The 19339-nt window shown below is 48.7% G+C and overlaps 1 protein-coding gene across 1 annotated transcript in view; it reads left to right on the forward strand.

The window, feature by feature from the left end:
* Positions 1-19339, forward strand: part of SIPA1L2 (signal induced proliferation associated 1 like 2) — a 109239-nt gene that overhangs the window by 69506 nt on the left and 20394 nt on the right. Inside the window, exons 10-16 of the mRNA XM_065893741.1 lie at positions 1350-1433; positions 2869-2969; positions 3334-3437; positions 5088-5473; positions 10002-10226; positions 12376-12529; positions 14806-15025. Of these exons, the coding sequence (XP_065749813.1) occupies positions 1350-1433; positions 2869-2969; positions 3334-3437; positions 5088-5473; positions 10002-10226; positions 12376-12529; positions 14806-15025 (1274 nt within the window). The remainder of the gene's footprint in view (positions 1-1349; positions 1434-2868; positions 2970-3333; positions 3438-5087; positions 5474-10001; positions 10227-12375; positions 12530-14805; positions 15026-19339) is intronic.

Below are 19339 nucleotides of genomic sequence, written 5' to 3' on the forward strand. Positions count from 1 at the left end.
TGGGTGTAGTATTTTCAGAGGTCCTAGGATCGTTAGCATCTCTGTTTTTCTCTCTCATTTTAAGCAAAGGGAGTTGAGCTTAAAATTAAGTTTTTCCCTGAGAGAATGCACTTGTTTAAAAGTTAAATCCAACAGCATTAGAAGCTGGTGAGAATTTTCGGGGGTTGCATAATGCGCAAAGGTAGTTTTAAGTGAACAACGTAGTAAATTTGTCTTGTTGTGGTTGTTGATTTCCTACTCCTTTTGTTTTAACTTTCGCATAACTTATGGGCCATGGAGACACCGTGAGTTTCCTCCAAATGTCTTGTCAGGCTCTCGTCTAATAGAACGTATGCTGTAAGCAGACGCTGGGCCGGGCTGTTTGCTTGACGGGTCATCACCTTGGCCTGTTACTCGGCCTTTCCCAGTCTCCAGTTTCCTCGTTTGAAAAATCAATTTAGCAAAAATAATAGAGACCTCCACAGGGCATTAGGACGGTTGAGTCCATCAAGAGAGGTAAACGGCTTAGAACCGTTCCTGGCACATAGGGAGCCTATATAGGTGTTAATAATAATTGCTAAGATGAAAACATGTGGTCTTCCTCTGCTTCCTCCAGTCTATTCTTCCAAGAGTGAGTGCAGGAATGGTGTTACTTCAACTTGACACTAAGTGATCTGGGCTCTTGGTCTCTTCTCAAAGGTCTGCTGAGTTTATAAACTTCCCATATTCAGAGAAATGCACATAGTACATAGCCCAGGTGAAAAGGGTGACATCTGGAAGGAAAGGTGTCTGCAGAACGTCCCTTATTAACATAGAATTTAGTAAATTATAAGGAAGGGTTCTAATAGCAACAGGGAAGTTGGCGAGCACATCTTCATCAAGTGAATTCTCACGAGGATCATTCATTTTTGTGTGTCTGAAATAAATAGGATGGCATTCAATCGATGTGTGGAAATACATGGCTTTGCCAGAAATTTAGGGTTTTCTCTCTGTATGGATTTTAAATATAGAACCACAACGTGCCTTGCATTAAGTCTCACAGACCGAGTAGTAGTGATGTTTTCATAATTCTGTGTTCTTGGGGGTTCCGCGTGTTTCACTGGCATCATTAGCTGTGCTTGAAATCTTTAGATGGTGAAGCCTTGTTTCCGCCACGTCTCTTTCTTATAATAAATTACCAACCGTAAACCACCTGAAATCTCATGGCATCACCAATTCTTAGTTTACTTGTCCACGACTGCGATGCGTGTTTGTCCTTTTCTGCATCACTGAAAAATGAATTCACTTATAAAACAAAACAAGCCAGGTCAGGATGTTGGCAACCTGCAGACCCCTCAGGGCCCGGTTACTGATTCTAGTCAACCTTTCAGAAGTTCACCCAGCAACCAGTCCTCCTCCAGTGATCCCGGACCCGGCGGGAGCGGACCCTGGAGACCACAAGCTGGATACGACGGGTACCGCTCGCTTTCACCTTTCTGCGGGCCCCTGGGGGGCACTTGTTTGCGGGGCACATTCAGAAGCGCTTACTGTGCGCGGGGCCACTGGGGGACAGAGAAATGAAGACAGACCTTTGATAGGACGGGTGCATCCAGGCTGGATAGCTCATCATTTCTATGGAGGTGGCACTCATTTGTCTGTATTCTGAGCTTGTCTGATTTTTTTTTTTTTTAAATAAGGGAGAGTCCTTCTGAACATGTAGAAGTTAAGGATTTGGAGACCCTGTGGGTGATGGCCCTTGGGAGTTTCCCTTCACTTGAACTGCTGACAAGGGATAAATTCACAGCCTCTCTTGCAAGCGTTTTCTCTCCCAAACCCAGCCCAGAATCAGAGAAGGCAGATTTAGCAGGTCCCTTGTAGGGTGTGAGCAGAGCATCTAGGACCCTGAGGGCACCTGTGAACAGGGCACAGAATTTACTGATACAGTCAGTCAGGGGAAACAGCGGGGTGGGTGTGCTTTCCCACGGAGATGTGGGCCAGGCTCAGGGCAGCAGTGTTTCTGTGTGCTGCTGGGGCCCAGTGTTGTCTCTGCTGCCCAAAGGAGCTGGCTGCCCTGATTAGACAAGAGAACGGCCAGGTCAGCCGGGGAGGCTTTCACCGGACCAGACAACCTTCTATTACTGCTCTCGCACGTGCCCAGGGAAACGTCTCTCCCCGGCATGCTCCTTCCTTCTGGTTTGGGCTGAGAAGTAGAGCTTTGCAGTCCGAGTTCCGTGCATTCCCTACCTTAGATCCTAGAGGGGGTTATTAAAAGTGGTACTTCAAGAAATGTTTCTCCGTTGAGTTGCATTTTTAAAGTAGAGGGAAGCCTTTTCTGTCAATGGAAAAACCACTTCTGGCTTTTTCTGCAAACCGGGGTCTGTAACTGGGATTCTGTAAGTAGGTGTCCCTTTGTAACGTGAATAAGTTTTCTGCAGTTTCTTTTGGAAGAGTGAACTGTCCTATTTGGGGGTTTTCATAAAATAAAGTCCACCTGGATGTAGTCTAGCGCCAATCAACCTGATTTTCTTTTTCCTTAAAAACTTTGATATAAGAAAGTATCAGTGCATAAGAGAAACAGCGACAGCAAAAGCAGTGAGCCCATCCTCAGCCCATCAGGGATGAGCCGCCTGACCCCAGACAGTCCTTCCATCCCCTGGCGTCGGCCACCTCCTTTATCTGTAAACAGTGTCATCCAAGTGCCTCTGTGGACCCAGTGGTGAAACAAGAGCCCCCAGTTCCAGACGCTCTAAGTCTCTCAGGCAGGGCTGGGCTGGCAGACTGCATTTCCATCTGCCAGAGACAGCCTCTGTTTAGGGGTCCCTGGGATTGCCCCTCCGGGAGCCAGCACACACACGGGACAGTGGTGGGATGATGGGGGGCAAGGCGGGCTCAGCTCTGTGTTCTTTCCAGGTGCCAGTCTCCCCTGCTGCTTGAGCACCAGGGCTCCGGCCCTTTGGAATGTGAAGGGGCCAGGGAGCGGGAGGACGCCATGGAAGGAAGCAGACACCCCGGTAACAAGGACCCCTGCCCCGAGGCGCCCCTCCCTCCTGCCCTCTCCCTCCCCCATCACCCGTTCCTTCAGCCGTGCACGTCTGGTCGGCTGCATCCCGCCCTGTGTGAGTTGGCCGCTGGACCTCGCGACGTCGTCTGGGACGTGGTCACGGCGGGTGGTGCCTGTGGTGCCTGGGGAACAGACCATGAGCGTTGTGGGCAGTTCTGCCTGCTCCAGGTTGTCTCCATCGGCAGGACCGGGAGAAGGTCCTAGAACCACAGTCCTCTTCGCGATCACTGAACCATTCGTTCGGCTCCTGCATTTCTTCGCTCCTTCGTTAACACGAGAAATGAAATGTTAAGTCTTCTCTCTCTTTGTGACAGAAACCAAATGGCACGGCCCACCTCCCAAAGTCCTGAGCTCCTATAAAGAAAGAGGCCTGCAGAATGATGGAGGCTGCAAGGATTCCCCCAATAAGCTTTCTCATGTGAGTCCTTTCCTCGTGAACTAGCGTTCCTTCGGCCCTTGTGATCGTCTCAGCACACGCGGTTTATTACCATTGTTGCCAGGGATTCTCAGGGGTGTCTTTTACCTCACAAGGCTCTTGGGTGGAGGGGAAAAAAAAAAAACTAAATGAAAAGCGAAGGGTTTTTTTTTTTTTCCTCCTTGATTTATAAAGAACCACAAAGAAAGGTCATACCGTAAATTATTGGCAGAGCCAAGATTGTAGACTCAGCCTTTGATCCTTGGTATTTTTAATCTGTGAACTCTTACCCACTTGTGGGCACAGCTCAGAAGCGGAACCTGTGGAGCGGGGTGTGTGGTGGGCGACACTCTGCCCAGGGCTCAGTGGACGGCCGCAGATGGTGCACAGTAATACCGGCCCCAGCCAACCGACAGGCAGCCGGTGTTCCCACAGTGCCCGCGTGGTTTGGTTTACTTTCCGCAAAAATGAAAAAGCGGGCCATGTCGGTGACTGTAGCTCAATGAAATAAAACTTCCAGTTAAACGTGAAAACAGGAACTGTAGTTGTTGCCAAATGAGGCCAACCTTATAAAGCAGCTGATTTTTCAGAACCTGTGGGCATTTGATCGGGCCTTGAGCTGAGTTGTTCCTTTCCGTCTCCTCCGTGCGTCACCGGCCAGCTGTAGAGCTAGCCGAGTGTTACCTGCGAACACGTGGCCTCCGTCTCTCAGCTGTATCCCCACCTCGTCTCAAGCCTCATGGAGCCGATCAATGCCACCTGCACAGAAGATCCATGTGTGATAACAAAGGGCAAGGGGAGTTGCTTAAGGATGTAATAGGAAGGAAGGAAAGGCCAAACCACTTGAAAATAGATCGGGGCTCGGCTGGGTCTCACGACTGACGATTTGGGCCTCGTTAGTTTTCCCAGCCTGAGGAGAGGGGCCATGTCTGTACCAGGACATCCTCAGACGGGGACATTTACCCTGTTCTCTTGGCTTCGTCTTCCAGGGATCTCAGAGCACTCCCGAGAGCACCCCATCTCATCAGCGCCCCCCCCCCCCGGGGCTGCCCTGACTTGGGCTCTGGGGCATATGGCTCGCACTTATGCCGTGCTTCTGCACGTGAGCTGGTTGGGTCCATGCAGTGATCGCTGGGCTTAGAGTAATAAGCAGAGGGAGGGATCGAGTGGCTGTCCAAAGCCCCATCGCTGTGATCCAGACCTGGGTCTTCAGCCCCAGACGCAGGGCTGGCCCTGTCATTCATTGTAGGAGCATCTTCTGGAGGAAAGGCTGCTGTCCTCCTTTTATTGATTCCCCACGTGCTTTCTCAGCTTCTGTAACCTTCGTTGATTACTTTCTGGTTAGCGACACCCTGGCAATACTTCGGCGTTTCATGCACAAGCAATTGAACAAAGACCTGAAAAGATACCCATTTAGCTTAAGCTGAACGATGGGAGGAATTATGACTCGGGGGGACTTTTGCATGAAACCAGGATGTTTTTTACAAGGAAGTTCTTTCCTTGCCTCTCACTGACAAGTGAGCAGAAGGGGTTCGGGTGAAATCATCTGGTTTGTGGCTTCCTGAGTCCGGGGGTGGGGGGGGAATGACCTCTTCACGAAGAAGCAAAGTGTGGGATTTGTTGGAAGCCTTCCCGTTTCTCTTTCTTCTCAAGATTGGAGAGAAGAGCTGCCCCAGCCATTCCAGCAGCAACACACTCTCCAGCGACACCTCTGGCAACAGCGATGACAAGCATTTTGGGTCCGGGGACCTGATGGACCCCGAGTTGCCGGGGCTTACGTACATCAAGGGCGCCTCCACGGACAGTGGCATCGACACGGCCCCGTGCATGCCCGCCGCGGTCCTCGGCCCCGTGCACCTAGCGGGCAGCAGGTCCCTGGTCCACGGGCAGGCGGAGCAGTGGGCTGACTCGGACATCCCGGGGCCCGACGACGAGCAGGCCAAGATGTACGCGGTCCACGGCTATGCGCCCAGCATCTCTGCCGGCCATGCTGCCGACGGCAGCCTGGGCGACCTCAGCGAGATCTCATCCCACTCCAGGTAAGTCCCCGCGCCGCCGCCGGCGCCCACTCCGGGCACCCTGGGCGCCGTCGCCTGCGCTGGGGTGGGAGAGGGGCCCGAAGTAGGACCAGCAGGCGCCTGAGGTCATTGTCACCTGTGTGCCACGTGGCGTGACTTCAGAGGGAATGCTTCCAGAGTCTCCTTTGAAATGTGCACGCGAATACGTTTGTGATTTCGATCTTCCTTTCTCTTGAAAGTTGAGAGAAAACTAAACAGAGATGCTCATGGCCCTTATCAGACCACTCATCTCTCTCTCCCAGTTCAATCTGTTGTCCCTGATTTTCAGGAGATGGCAAGCTGGACAGCGCTCAGGGGATAGTGGACAGTGACGGGGGGCGAGGGGTGGCCTCTCGTCGTCCCTCCGAAGGCCCGTGTCCCGCTCTCCTCTGGTCCGCGGGCCCCCTCTCACCAGCGTGTGCACCAATGGAAGTATGTTCACAGTGACAGTCCAATTAAAAAAAAAAAGACTAGCTAAATTTAAAGGAATTGTATTCTAACTACGAATGTGCAGTGTATAGTCATGAGTAGTTTTAAACTCCTGTTTGACATGTGTCTGTGCAGAGACCTTAAAACTCACAATTGGTGATTCCTCCCTTCAAAGACCAGGCAGAGAAACGCTCTCATTCAGGTTCGGCTGTGCGTAGGATTTACTGCGAACCGACGACCGCTCTCGTTTTCCTTGCCGTCTCCAAGGCCTTCCCTACTTCAGCTCTGAGTGACTGTCTGACTTTTCCTCAGAACTCTTCCAGCTGCCGGAGGGCAGTCAGATGAACGCTGATGGGATTATCCTTCCAGGTCCCTAAGGCCGTGGCGGAGGCACTTCTCCAGCGATGGTGCTTGAGTCTGGCCGTGGGGTTCCCAGTGCCGGCCTCTGTCCTCCTCGGCCGCCTTCACCCAGGCCGAGCCCGCTGCCCTCTGACCTTCTGCCTGTCCTCACGCGGCCACTGCCAAGCCGGGAGGGACGAACCAATGGGCAGAAGGGAGAGTAGCTGTGACCACAAAGCAGACACATGAATCGCTTCGGCTTTCCTCTCAGTCGAGGCCGAGACCTCATCAGCGGTGCTGTTATTTTCATGACTGATGTCATGTGATGTCTGATCTTGTTTGAAAAAACGTTTTAAACTTCTAAGTCCCGGAAAATTACCGTAGATTAATTTTTTTTACACAAACCTAAAACACGAGGGTGCCTGCACACACGTGCTCACTGCCGCCTTTCTGCTTTCCTTCTCCTGTTGCTAACGTCGTCGTCTGTGTCTTACATTTACATCATTTGTGTCATTCGAGGGCATTTACGTGACAAGTTAAAGAAAACTGCGTACGAATTAGCTCACACGGCGAAGGTAGTATTTTGGCTTATGGAACCCCGCAGGCCAGAACTGCGAAGGTTCCGCTTTGACACAGCAGCTCACATGATGTCACCTGAGACCAGGTCCCCCCGGTCCGTGGGCTTGGCAGGACGGCCCTGAAATCTCAGCGGTGAGAATGGCTGTGTCACCTGCTGTGTCACCTGCAGGCCTCCCATGCTACTGCTCCCCTGTCACAGGAAGAAAGTGCGGATCTTTTCAAGTTCCTGCAGACATGCCCCCCTGCCCTGCCACCAGTGTCTCTTCACGTGTTCTTGGCTTTAATCACCGTGCTCTGGGGGCCTGGCGGTCAGTCTGCCAAACCACGCAGCTGGAGACTGGGGAAGAGAGCCACTTCCTCAGAAGAAAATCAGAGGATCGTGTCCCTGGGAGAAGGGGGAAGAGATGCAGACAGGGCGTCCTGAGCACCCACCATAGGCTCTGTCTTCTTCCCCTGGGCAGACGGAGTGCAGGATATGGAAACTATTTCAAAGTAGAAACGCCTATTACTTTTGACCAGTTCTCTTTAATAATTTGACTTTAAATAGGTTTAGTACTAGCTAAAATAATATTTAAGTGTTATCAGTGGCTTTGGCTACCTGAATTATTCCTGTCTTACTTTCAGAGACAGTTTTGAATTGGCCAGGCTGTAAAAACCATCTTGGGATTTTATAATCTTCTGGTGTCTTGTTCAGAGTGTAGAAGATTTTGTAAAATGGCTGATTTCCTGATACCTCGTTAGAGAGATGTAATTGGCATCACAAACAGAATTTTGTATTACCCTTGAGGAAAATTTCAGTGGAAACCCCTTTCAGAGCACCTTCTTTTATGGATAGAGTCAGGATATTTATAGGGATTTGAAGTCAATTTTCTGGAACACCTTAAGCATTCATTAATGTGATGGGTCAGACTCGTAGAAAGCACAGGAAACTGCTAGATTGCATTTCTGGTCGACGTTCCTTCTTTCAACCCCTTTACGCGGGACATGTGCACAGCGCTTGCAGAAGGGCCGTGTGCTGAGTGAGGGGCTCCTTTCCCATCCAGGTGCCTTTTTCTTGCCCTTCTTAGTTGACAGTGACTTTAAAGCCAATTTCAACTCCAGTTGCAGGCTTTTGCTCATGTGGAAGTCATCATTAAAGTAACTCTTTTGCACACTTCCTCCTGTCTGTCCCCTCACCCATATGGGAGAGCTAGAGAAAATAAGATTTCAATAATTTAAAGTGTTTTTTTAATTTTAAAATATTCAAGTATTTTTAAGTGTTCTCTATTAATAGTTTTACATTTAAAATAAGACTTGAAATGTCAGTGTGTTGAGGTAAAAGGAACTTGGCTCATTAGTGCACAAGGGACCCACCTGCCACAGTGGTGCTGAGACTCCCAGACCGGGACGCACATTCCCTGTGTTGATGAGTACCGTCGGCCTTTGAGTGTGTGGTCAGCTCGGAGCTGAGGCCCACTGCCCAGGGGCTCAGTTGTGACGGGGCACAGTCCAGGGAACAGGAGAGCAGGAGAGCCTCTTAGGGGCTGGCATCAGCGCCGAGCATCCTGGCTAGTCACCCCTCCACCCCACACACTCATGTATCCCACCATGTTTTAGCTGCTTCTCAGCGCTCAACCCTGGTTGACATGATTTGTACTCAGTGTGGATCTCACCCCAGGCTGCTGCCTCCTCTCATCTAGAGAGCCCGGGCCTGTCTCCTTCACTCTGTAGCCACAGCACTTCGTACATACAGGTCCTTGAACTTGACAAGCATTGGAATGTTTGTTGAGTGAAGGAGGGAAGTCTAAGAAGACTGTGGATAAATGCTTGTTGATTGAGTTAGTAACCCAGCGCCTTGGGTTGCCTAAGGAAATAGGAGGCACCAGCGGTCGACTGTTCGCAGTTCCCAGACCATCTATGGCACATTCTTAATACTCTGATTCTGGATTTTCACCACCAGCATCACTGCCACCCCCACCAGCTCCGCCACACACGCGCACGTTCCCAACAGCCATCCAGGAGTAGAGCAAGCGTCCATTATGTTTGTGGTGCGATTCCGGGATTGCACTGAGAACTGGGAACGGGGACTTATGACCCCTGAAGACAAGCCGCACTGGTGCGCGGCGAGAACGGGGCTGGAGGGAGGGGTGTGCAGGAATCACCACCCATTAAGACGGCTCCCCTGCCACTCCATGCTTTTAATTCAGCAAACCCGTTTTGGTTGGTTGGTTGTTTTTTTTTTCTCCTACGAGGGCAGGGCACTTAGATAAGAGCTCAGAATATAAAGCAGTATTCATAGGAGCCTAACCAAGCTTTTGCAAAGTGAAACAAATCAACTGCCAAAAAACCAAAGCAAAAAAACCCATTTTCTGGTTTCTCCTGTAAATGGCTCATGTGATTATCTGTTGTTCACACTTATTCATGTCATCATACTCTACTCTTCGTAAAGGATTGAGAGTTGGCAGTGAAACTCTAAAATAAGAACGTGAGTCTAGAAGGAAAGGATTCATGAAAACCTTATTGCCAACATTCTAGAATGTTGATCTGCTTCAGAGGAAACCTTTAGAGCAACGTTACTGCTGCTAGACACGGGTCTTTGCCACGTTGCTCGTCAAATGGATTCCCTACATTTGTTCTTAGAGTTTAACTTTAAAATATTTTACTATTGGGGTCAAAGACATTTTAATCAAGCCTGAATGAGGAAAATGGAAAAGCACATCGGGCTTGTGACCATTGCCCCAGGTGCTGGTAACACTGGACTCTCATCATAAGAGGCTCCCACTTTTGCCAGTCTGGTGAGTGTGCCCTGATATCCTGCAGTGGTTTGCGCTGGTTTCCTTGGGGATGGCAGAGGTTGAGCCCTTCCTCTTATGTTTATTCACCATTTGAGTTTCTTTTCTTCTGAGGCATCGCTGTGGTGCCCATTTTTCTATTAGATTTCCCCTGACTGGGCTTTGAACATCCTTCTGGCCACAGGCGTACAGCTTTGCATGGGAACACCCTTGGCCTGTAGGAAGCAGGGCATTCCAAAGGCACGTGGCAGAGAGGCGGCCACATCTGCCCCCCGCTGCCCGATTTTGCTCACAGAGAAGGACAGGAGTCGTGTGTGGTGGCTCTGAGTTTGGCAACGTGCCCGCACCGCTGAGATCTGATTGTATCGCAGCTTCTGTCTTTTTCTCCCCAGTGGTTCACGCCATTCAGGGAGCCCCTCAGCTCACGGTTCCAAAATTAGTGGGTCTCTGGATACGTCCAAAGTGTACATCGTGTCTCACAGCAGCAGTCAACAGGCCCCGGGGTGCGTGTCCAAGGCCTACCACCGGCAAGGGGCCATGAACAAATATGTCATCGGCTGGAAGAAATCGGAAGACAGCCCGCCACCCGAGGAACCCGAAGTGGCTGAGTGTCAGGGGTAAGGTGTCCGGGGGGCTCTTCTCTAGGCAAACCTTGGGCATCTGGGGCATGGACCAAGCTAATGTATTTTTCCCCCCCAGTAGAAACAGATTTTCTAAAAAAGAGTAATCGAGAAACATCTTGGTAAAGCTCTTTAAATGTTGGCATTTATATTTCCCTTTAAAAGTCTTCTCTTTCCTTGATGTTCTCATATAAAATTAAAACAAATTTCTTTTTTTTTTAAATAATTTTGTTTATTTTATTTAGTTTTGGCTGCGTTGTGTCTTCGTTGCTGCCCACAGGCTTTCTCTAGTTGCAGCGAGTGGGGGCTACTCTTTGTTGCGGTGCGCGGGCTTCTCATTGCGGTGGCTTCTCTTGTCGCGGAGCATGGGCTCTAGGTGCACGGGCTTCAGTAGCTGTGGCTCGTGGGCTCAGTAGTTGTGGCTCGCGGGCTCTAGAGCACAGGCTCCGTAGCTGTGGCACACGGGCTTAGTTGCTCTGCGGCATATGGGATCTTCCCGGACCAGGGCTCGAACCCGTGTCCCCTGCGTTGGCAGGCAGATTCTTAACCACTGTGCCACCAGCGAAGTCCCTAAAACAAATTTCTGTTCCTTGCTTTTATATTCACGTACCATGTCCTGCTCACCTCTGTACTTCCTCGTGACTCACAGGTAGTAGACCCTCGGAGCATACTTATTGACGTATCATTTGTCAATTTTAATAAAGTCACTAAGTTAGCAGGAAAAAAGGCTAGCAATTTTTATTCAAACACATAGGGAAACTGGAATAGTGCATTTTATTAGTGATTTTCGGTGTTACCTTATTATCCCAGCAGTTACTGATGAGACCTGGGTTTGTTTTTTTCTTCCCTACGTCTTTCCCAAAGCAGATAGGGCCTGGAGCTCTTGAGCACGTCCACCCCCGAATCTCAGGGCCCACAGATGGGCACGTCTGATGGCCTGGTCACAAACCCTCCATGGTGGGTCTTCCCACGGGGGTTCCGTGCAGAGCCCCCATCCCCCGGGTCTTGGGTTCTTTTTTAGCTCCCAAGACAACCACATCATCAGTCACATTTAAAAGTTTTGAAAGCTTCTTCCCCAGTCACTGCTTTCATGTCATCAGTGCTGCTGCTACTTACCGAGCCAAAAAGTTCCTGATCTACCTCGGGAACAAAGCAAGAGCCATAGCGAGTTCCGATAAATCGTTCTTAATTTTGAGCATGTTCACGTGAGTTCCATATCCTGATAATTCCCCAGTGAGCCGTCACCCTGCAAGACAGTAGCCTGGCTTTAGAGATGGGGTCATCTCGGCGATGCAGGACAGTCACACACAGGTCATCCTCTGCAAGCTGCCGCCCTGGGCCGTGGGTTCCTGGAGCATCACGTTTCAGGTCGTGCGTCCCGGCCGCCTCTGCTGACAGTACAGGCCCTGGTTCTTCACCCACCGTGTCTTCAGGAACGTTCCGTGGCTCAGATTACATTTGCAGACCAAACCTTTTAAAAACGACTCCCCAGTTTTCTCCCTGGAAAAGAGCTGAAAACAGTAATTCGGCTAGACAGTCTTTTGTTGTCCATAAATACATTTCTATATACTGATAATCAAGGGGGACAGCTGCTTCATTTATCCAAACAGCTTTGCGAAATGGCTGATAATAAAAATACTTGGCATGCACCCGGATGGATTACTGTTCAACGTCAGGTTCCCCGGGGTCTGGCTCTCCGTGTTGCAGGGTGGACGGTGCGTGGGTTTGCCCAGCCACAAGAGAAGGGCTTTCTCAAATTCCGGACAAGCACCAGCCTTCCTTCAAAGAACACGAGATAATCTCCGATGAATTATTGAAACTGTGTTTTCTGACACAGGTTAGGAAAGGGAAGACACAGCCTTATTTGAACAGTTGGCTCTCTGTTTTTCTCATTCAGGGCTTTGGGGATCTGATTTGTTCTGCATTATTCAGAAACCTAAGTTTGCACTCATTTCACAAACGTAGGATGGCACGGGGATCTGGGAGAAATGCAGCAGAAGTGAATCGGCTCAATAACTGAGAAGAGCTGTGTGTGTATGAACGTGGTGGGTGAAGCTGGTGACTGGATTTTAATTCATAAGGCTACCGGCGTTTTACAGATAGGCCGATGACTCACCTTCATTTTCCTTCTGCCTTGTTTCACCAGGCTGTATGGTGAGATGGGTCTCCTGTCCACCGCAGCTCAGCAGCAGGCAGTGGTGGGAGATGATGTCTCAGAAAGTCAGCACGTGCTCTCCAAAGAAGACTTTCTGAAATTGATGCTTCCCGACAGCCCCTCCGTGGAGGAGGGGAGGAGAAAGGTGAGTGACTTTTGTGTAGCTTTGAAGTGACCGGAAACACTAAGGAAAAGCGTAAAGAGACACCAGGGCTTCCAGAGTTCTCCCACATGTGGCCTCTCTCGTGATCCTACCTACAGCTCTGTGCCCGGTTGGCCATTTTCACTGTTATTCCCCCAGGAAGCAGAGTGAGCCTGGGAGAGGTCAGGAAGGGCAGCTTTCTAGAGGGACAGAGGAAGCTAGAGGCAGGCGGGCCTGGCCTCAGTTCTCGGTTGCAGTGACCATCAGCCGTGTGATTTTGTTCATGTGACTTAATCTCTTGGCCCAGCGTCATCCTCTGAAAAAAGGAAGCAATGATAAATGTACTACAGAGTTACAGCAAAGGTAAGAACCAACTTCACAGAGGACCCGGATATAACAGGTCATCAGAAATAGTAGCTGTTAAAATTCACACCGCCTGACTTTTGCTCCGGAACTTGTACCAAGGATAGAGTTCTCCAAGCCATCCTGCTTGGGGGTAATCCTGTTCCAGAAATGGGCTGGACTTAGGTACTCTACTGCCTGGCATCATAAATCAGATGGCACTTGCCCCGTGCTTGTAAACCGTGCCCACTCACGAGGAAAGGCCACGCGTCAGTCTCACAAACCAACCTCACGTTCGAGGGCATGGCTTCATCACCAGGGCGCAGACCCTCGCTACCGTTAGATGACTTTATTGTCCTTATTAGTTTTAGTTTTATTATGTATCATTACAGTCTCTTAAACCACTTTGTTAAGTAATGGAAAGTGAAAAAGGACTCCCAGGTAATCCAGCCCAATCTCCTCTTCTGGCAAGTAACTGAGGCCCCAACTGATGAAATGTGACGTTCCCATAAATACTCGGTGGCAGAGTCAGCCGTGGAACGCAGGCCTTTCTCCCTTCTGATTCAGCACTCTCTTGTCCAAATGAAAAGAAAAAAGTCAGGCATGGCCATCTTGACTGTGATCAAGATAAACAGCAAGGCTTTGTGCTACCATCTTCCCTATAATAAAACAATGCTGCAATTAACCTAATTGTGTTCTTAGAATAACACTCTCATGAGATACTACCTCAAAGCTGCTTTAATCTAATGGGCCTGTAGTCATGTTCTGAAGAGCCTGCTGGTTGTGTGTGAAGAGGGAATCTCGGAAGAGCTCAACAGAATGAGTTTTTTTTTTTATTTTTTAACTCGTATCAAATCATGTATGTGGTACTGTATAAGCTTGGGTGCGGGCTATTGTACCGAAAGTGCAAATAGCTTTTCTTTTAATAGGAACAAACTTCTCCTTGACATGTGTTTTTTTTTCTCTTCTAAGACAAATTGCCTTCTTTTCGTAGCGCAAACTTAACTTTGCAGTTCGCACACACTCTGGTTCCCATTCATCAGCTGGACAGACTTGACAGAATGAAAGGGACACATACAATAGAAATACTTTACATTCACAAACGTAAATAACCATTTCTGTATTTGCTTGATGCAAACATTCTGGCTTTTACTATTATTGATGTAAAAGGAACGTGGTTCAGGATATAGGAGAAGTTGGAAATTCAGATTGGATTTAATTTTTCTTGAGTTTTTGACTACTTGCTTCTTTAGTAGGAACTTTCCCTACCCACACAATAATTTTAATGGTTTCTTTAAATCTGGTTACGATTGATTACTATAACTCAATTCTCAACAACTGTAATAGACTTCTGTGAGTGAAACTTTAAAGTATGTAGACAGTAAGACTTTCCTGGACCAATACTGTCTTTCTTGAACCTGTGTGTGGCTTAGAAAGCTGCAGTGCTCAAAAATTAATATTATTATTATGACCTAGATTAGGTTGAACCTCGCATGTAGTAGATTGGTACAGAAATCACCTAATATTAAAATGTAGTCATTTCCAATGAAGATCAAGCCAGCGCTAGGTGTGATTTTGAGTAAGTGTTGCCTGAAATGGCAGCGTTCTGTATTTCCAGATGCCACAGCTAAAAGGTTATGGAGCCTCCATTTAACATTTCAGAACAAAGCTGTGCCTGTCTAATTCGTGGTGATATTTCACAGGACGTCAAAGGAGGAAAAGAGCCAAACCCAATAACTGCACGAAGCCCTTGTGCGTTTGCCTCGGTGACCTGCGTGCCTGGTTGTAGCATCCCTAGGCTGAGGCTGTGTGCACACCTGCTGCTCAGAGATGCTCCCACGGTGGTACGGGACCCCGCCTAAGGTAGTCGGATGAGTTTCACGCTGTCAGCTTTCTGACATCTGTTTTCCCTTCCCTCCTCCTGTCTCAACCCTTAGTTTTCGTTCTATGGGAACCTGTCCCCACGCCGCTCGCTGTACCGCACCCTCTCGGACGAGAGCATTTGCAGCCACCGGAGGGGGTCTTCCTTCGGCAGCTCCCGAAGTTCCATCCTTGACCAGGCCCTGCCCAGTGACATCCTGTTCAGCACCACCCCGCCCTACCACAGCACCCTGCCACCCCGGACCCAGCCGGCGCCCAGCATGGGAAGCCTGCGGAGTAAGTGCCCGGGGTGGCCAGAGCTGTCCTCATGGGCTCTCTGGGGTGGGTCTCCTACGGGGGTTGGAGGGACTTGTTTATTCTTTAAACTATATATCATTTGGTGGTGTGTTTTCTCTTTTAGTGATTTTCGAAGGTGGTAAAAGCCCCAAAGTGGACATTTTTTAAAAGTTGAACACTACTGCCAATTTTTCAGAAAATTGAAAAACCCGTATTAAACGTTTTTAGCAGGTAAAATAGTGACCTTTATACTCAGCTCAGCTACTACATCCGTAAAGAAAAAAGTGTCTAAACCCGATAAAGAGAAAAGAGCGCCATGGTGGTAGATTTTTCCGGTGGGCAGCATGCAGGGAGGAAGGTTGGTTTTCTTGCCTCCTGTGTCTGTTTCTTCTTGATCTTCCAGATCTGGTGAAGGCGAAGGTGGCAGGTGGGCATCGGGACACCTGGGTCCCAGCCCCGGCTCTTCCCACGTGGTACCATGTCCCATCACTTAGATTCTGTGTCTAGTTCACTCCAATTTATTGGACACAGGTTGACTAGATAATTTCCAGATGATTTTCCTTCAAATCCTAAAATCTTTCCTTTTTACATAGTGTTAGTTTGCTATTAACATGTCAGTGTTGAAGGGCGATTTTTTTTAACATTAGTTAGCTTTATTTCATTTTTTCATGGTTAATTTCTATTGTATAGGAAGAATGAGGATTAAATCAGAAATATATTCCTTGTCAGGGTTTTCTTAAATTTCATCGTAGAAAGCATTATCTTTGGAACCAATTTGAACTTCATAATACACATATAAGTCCCAGGCTAAATGAAATAAAAGTTCTACTAATCTTTCTAATGTTTAACATAATTGGAAATGAACCTTGTCTCATAAAATTCTTAATCCATTTCTTTTTTTTTTTTGCGGTACGCGGGCCTCTCACTGCTGTGGCCTCTCCCATTACGGAGCACAGGCTCCGGACGCGCAGGCCCAGCGGCCATGGCTCACGGGCCCAGCCGCTCCGCGGCATGTGGGATCTTCCCGAACCGGGGCACGAACCCACGTCTCCTGCATCGGCAGGCGGACTCCCAACCACTGCGCCACCAGGGAAGCCCATCTATTTCTTTAAGTAACATAATATCCTGCCTGTTATGAAAAGTCCATTTGCCTAAATTGAAGAAATACTCCCTCTTGATAAAGGTATGAAGGTCAGACAGACATATTCTAATACCCTAATATTTCTCCAAATGTTTGCCCTTTTTTGTAAATAGGTAACTTTAATGGCCTCTTAAAGCTTTCCTAAAACCAGTAAAACTCTATTTTCTTGCAGATGTCATATCTTCCACTCAAAAATGCTTGAGGTATGATTGTGAAATCTACAGTATAGATGTTACTGTAGTTCTTACATTCTACCTTTCACTTGCTTCCATGTGGAAGACGCACAATTGACCCTTGAACAACAGGGATTTGAACTGTGCAGATCGACTTACACACAGATTTTTTTCCATGTAAATATCACAGTACTACATGCTCCACGGTTGGTTGGATCAGGGGATGTGGCACCTCGGATATGGGGGCCAACTGTAAAGTACATGCAGATTTTCCACTGTGTGGGTGGTCCACGCCCCTAACAGCCACGTTGCTTAAGGGTAAACTCTCTATCCTTTTTTTAGCTTCACTTTTTTTTTCTTAATAAACATCATTTACTTAGAGCAGTCTTAGGTTCCCAGCAAAAGTGAGCAGAAGGTATGCAGACTTCCCGGGTACACACCCACTGCCCCTGCAGGTGCTCAGTCTGCCCCCGACCACAGGAAACATTTGTTAGAGGATACTGACACATCTTCATCACCCAAAGTGCATAGTTTGCATTGGGGTTCACCCCCCCGGCGTTGTACGTTCTATGTGTTTGGACAAATGCATGATGACGTACCTACCACTGTAGTATTTTACAGAGTACTTTCATCTCCCTAAAGAGCCTCTGTGCCCCACCTGTTCATCCCTCTCTGCCCCTCACCCCTGGTAAAGCAGTGGTTCTTTTTTTACTGTCTCCATAGTTTTGTCCTTTCCAGGTGTCATATAGTTGGAGTCATACAGGGTGTAGCCTTTCCAGAAATACATTTAACTTTCCTCCACGGCTTGATAGCTCACTTCTTTTTAGTGTTGACTACTGTTCTATTGTCTGGGTATGCCGATTTATCCTTTTTTAAATATTTATTTATGTATTTATTTTTGGCTGCGTCGGGTCTTCGTTGCTGCGCGTGGGCTTTCTCTAGTTGCGGGGAGCAGGGGCTACTCTTCATTGCAGTGCGTGGGCTTCTCATTGCAGTGGCTTCTCTTGTTACGGAGCACGGGCTCTAGGCACTCAGGCTTCAGTAGCTGTGGCACGCGGGCTCAGTAGTTGTGGCTTGCGGGCTCTAGAGCGCAGGCTCAGTAGTTTTGGCACCAGGGCTTAGTTGCTCCGCGGCATGTGGGATCTTCCCGGACCAGGGCTCGAACCCGTGTCCCCTGCATCGGCAGGCGGATTCTTAACCAGTGCGCCACCAGGGATGTCCCTGTATCCTTTCTTAGTATGTTCAAAGGTACAATGGAAACAGGCAGGATACACTCTCCACTGTCCAGGTTAAAAAGTGCCTGACTTGCCTTCATTGTCTCTTCTTCTGGGAAAAGCAGTAAGAGTGGCCCTTGCTGTTTGCGCTTCTCAGATGAAACCTTATTTGGCCATGTGACTCCTCCAATTTCTAAACTTCACAACCTACTCAGAAAAAAAAATTCTCTAGGTTTGGTGGATCAAATGACAAAATATAAATAAAGGGGCTTCCCTGGTGGCGCAGTGGTTGAGAGTCCGCCTGCCGATGCAGGGGACACGGGTTCGTGCCCCGGTCCGGGAAGATCCCACATGCCGCGGAGCGGCTGGGCCCGTGAGCCATGGCCGCTGAGCCTGCGCGTCTGGAGCCTGTGCTCCGCAATGGGAGAGGCCACAACGGTGAGAGGCCTGTGTACCGCAAAAAAAAAAAAAAAAAAAAAAAAAAATATATATATATATATAAAAGGGAGCTGGGAGTAAGTAATTTGAATTAATGTGTCTCCCCCAGGACACCTCTGATTCCCTCCTCCCTCCCCACCAAGAGGCTCAACTGCAAGGATCTGGTTGTCCAGGGAGGATGCTCGCCCCTGGGACCCCTGGCGCCCACAGTCACCTGTGGGGCTATTATCCCCGTATCTGCTCGGGGCGGATCTCAGTCATCTTTCGCTTTCTGTGGTTTCTGGTCACTCAGCAGAGGCCCTGTGAGCAGATCTCGCTCTGAGAGTAGTTGCAACAGTCTGACCCCGGAACAAGCCAGAGAGTTGACAAGTGGGAGCTTGTGGCCAGCAGATGCCTATGAGCGAGAAATGAGGACTATTTGGGGTCGCCCAGGTGTTTCTCTGAGCTTCTCAGAGACTTAGCTTCACGAGAAAACTTGCAGTGGCAGTTAGGTTAGTTCTGCCAGAGCGTGTAGCCCTGGATGGTTCGTTAGCTACAGAGGTTGAGCAAGGATATGCAGAGGCACATGTGTCCTCCTAAAGTTTCCCAGGAGGCATCTGACCTTCCACTCATAGAGACTCATTTGGATCTGTTTCCTGATCTGGAGCAAGGACAGCACAGGGGAGGGGCGGCAAGTCCATCTTCTCACAGCGAGCCTCAGGAGACCTCATCGCCGCACCTTTTCTCCATGTAATTATCAGTCACGGGCTGCTCGTTCAGACAGTTTTAGCTTTTCCAAGTCTCAAACTTGGGCCCATCTCAGAATCTCTCTTCTCCTGAGACCAGGACCTTAATCCAACCTTGGAAGACAGATGACACTTAACAAACACATTTTGGATGTGACTCATGTCATGATTCATATATATTTCCCGGGGGCGGTTTGGGGATCCCTGAATGTGCTGTATCATTATGTCTTCAACTTGGAGGTACAAAAATCTGACCAGCTCGAACAATTGAAACAATTCTGAGATCTTTCTGCATTGCATTTAGGGCCTTTGTTTCCATCACTGGTGGATTTCAGAGTAAAATTTCTTCTGAGGCCCAGGTAGAAAAAAAGAATAGGGAGTGGCCATTCTGACAGACAGTTCACAGGCCCGAAAACCAGTGATATTGAAAAGCTCTCATAGTATCCTTGTCTGCTTGGGCATGGGGTTACCTGGCTTTGTTCAGTGCAGTCCCAAGCATTCGCAGGTTTAAAGCATGTTTAAAGAGAATTACTGATTTTTTACGAAATGGAGTTTTATGAAACACTCCAAGGAATGGTAGAAATCTTCCTATGTGGGTAAACTTTTAGAACAAGAGTTCTTAA

The sequence above is a fragment of the Phocoena phocoena genome, chromosome 16, assembly GCF_963924675.1.
Source record: "Phocoena phocoena chromosome 16, mPhoPho1.1, whole genome shotgun sequence".
Taxonomy (NCBI): domain Eukaryota; kingdom Metazoa; phylum Chordata; class Mammalia; order Artiodactyla; family Phocoenidae; genus Phocoena; species Phocoena phocoena.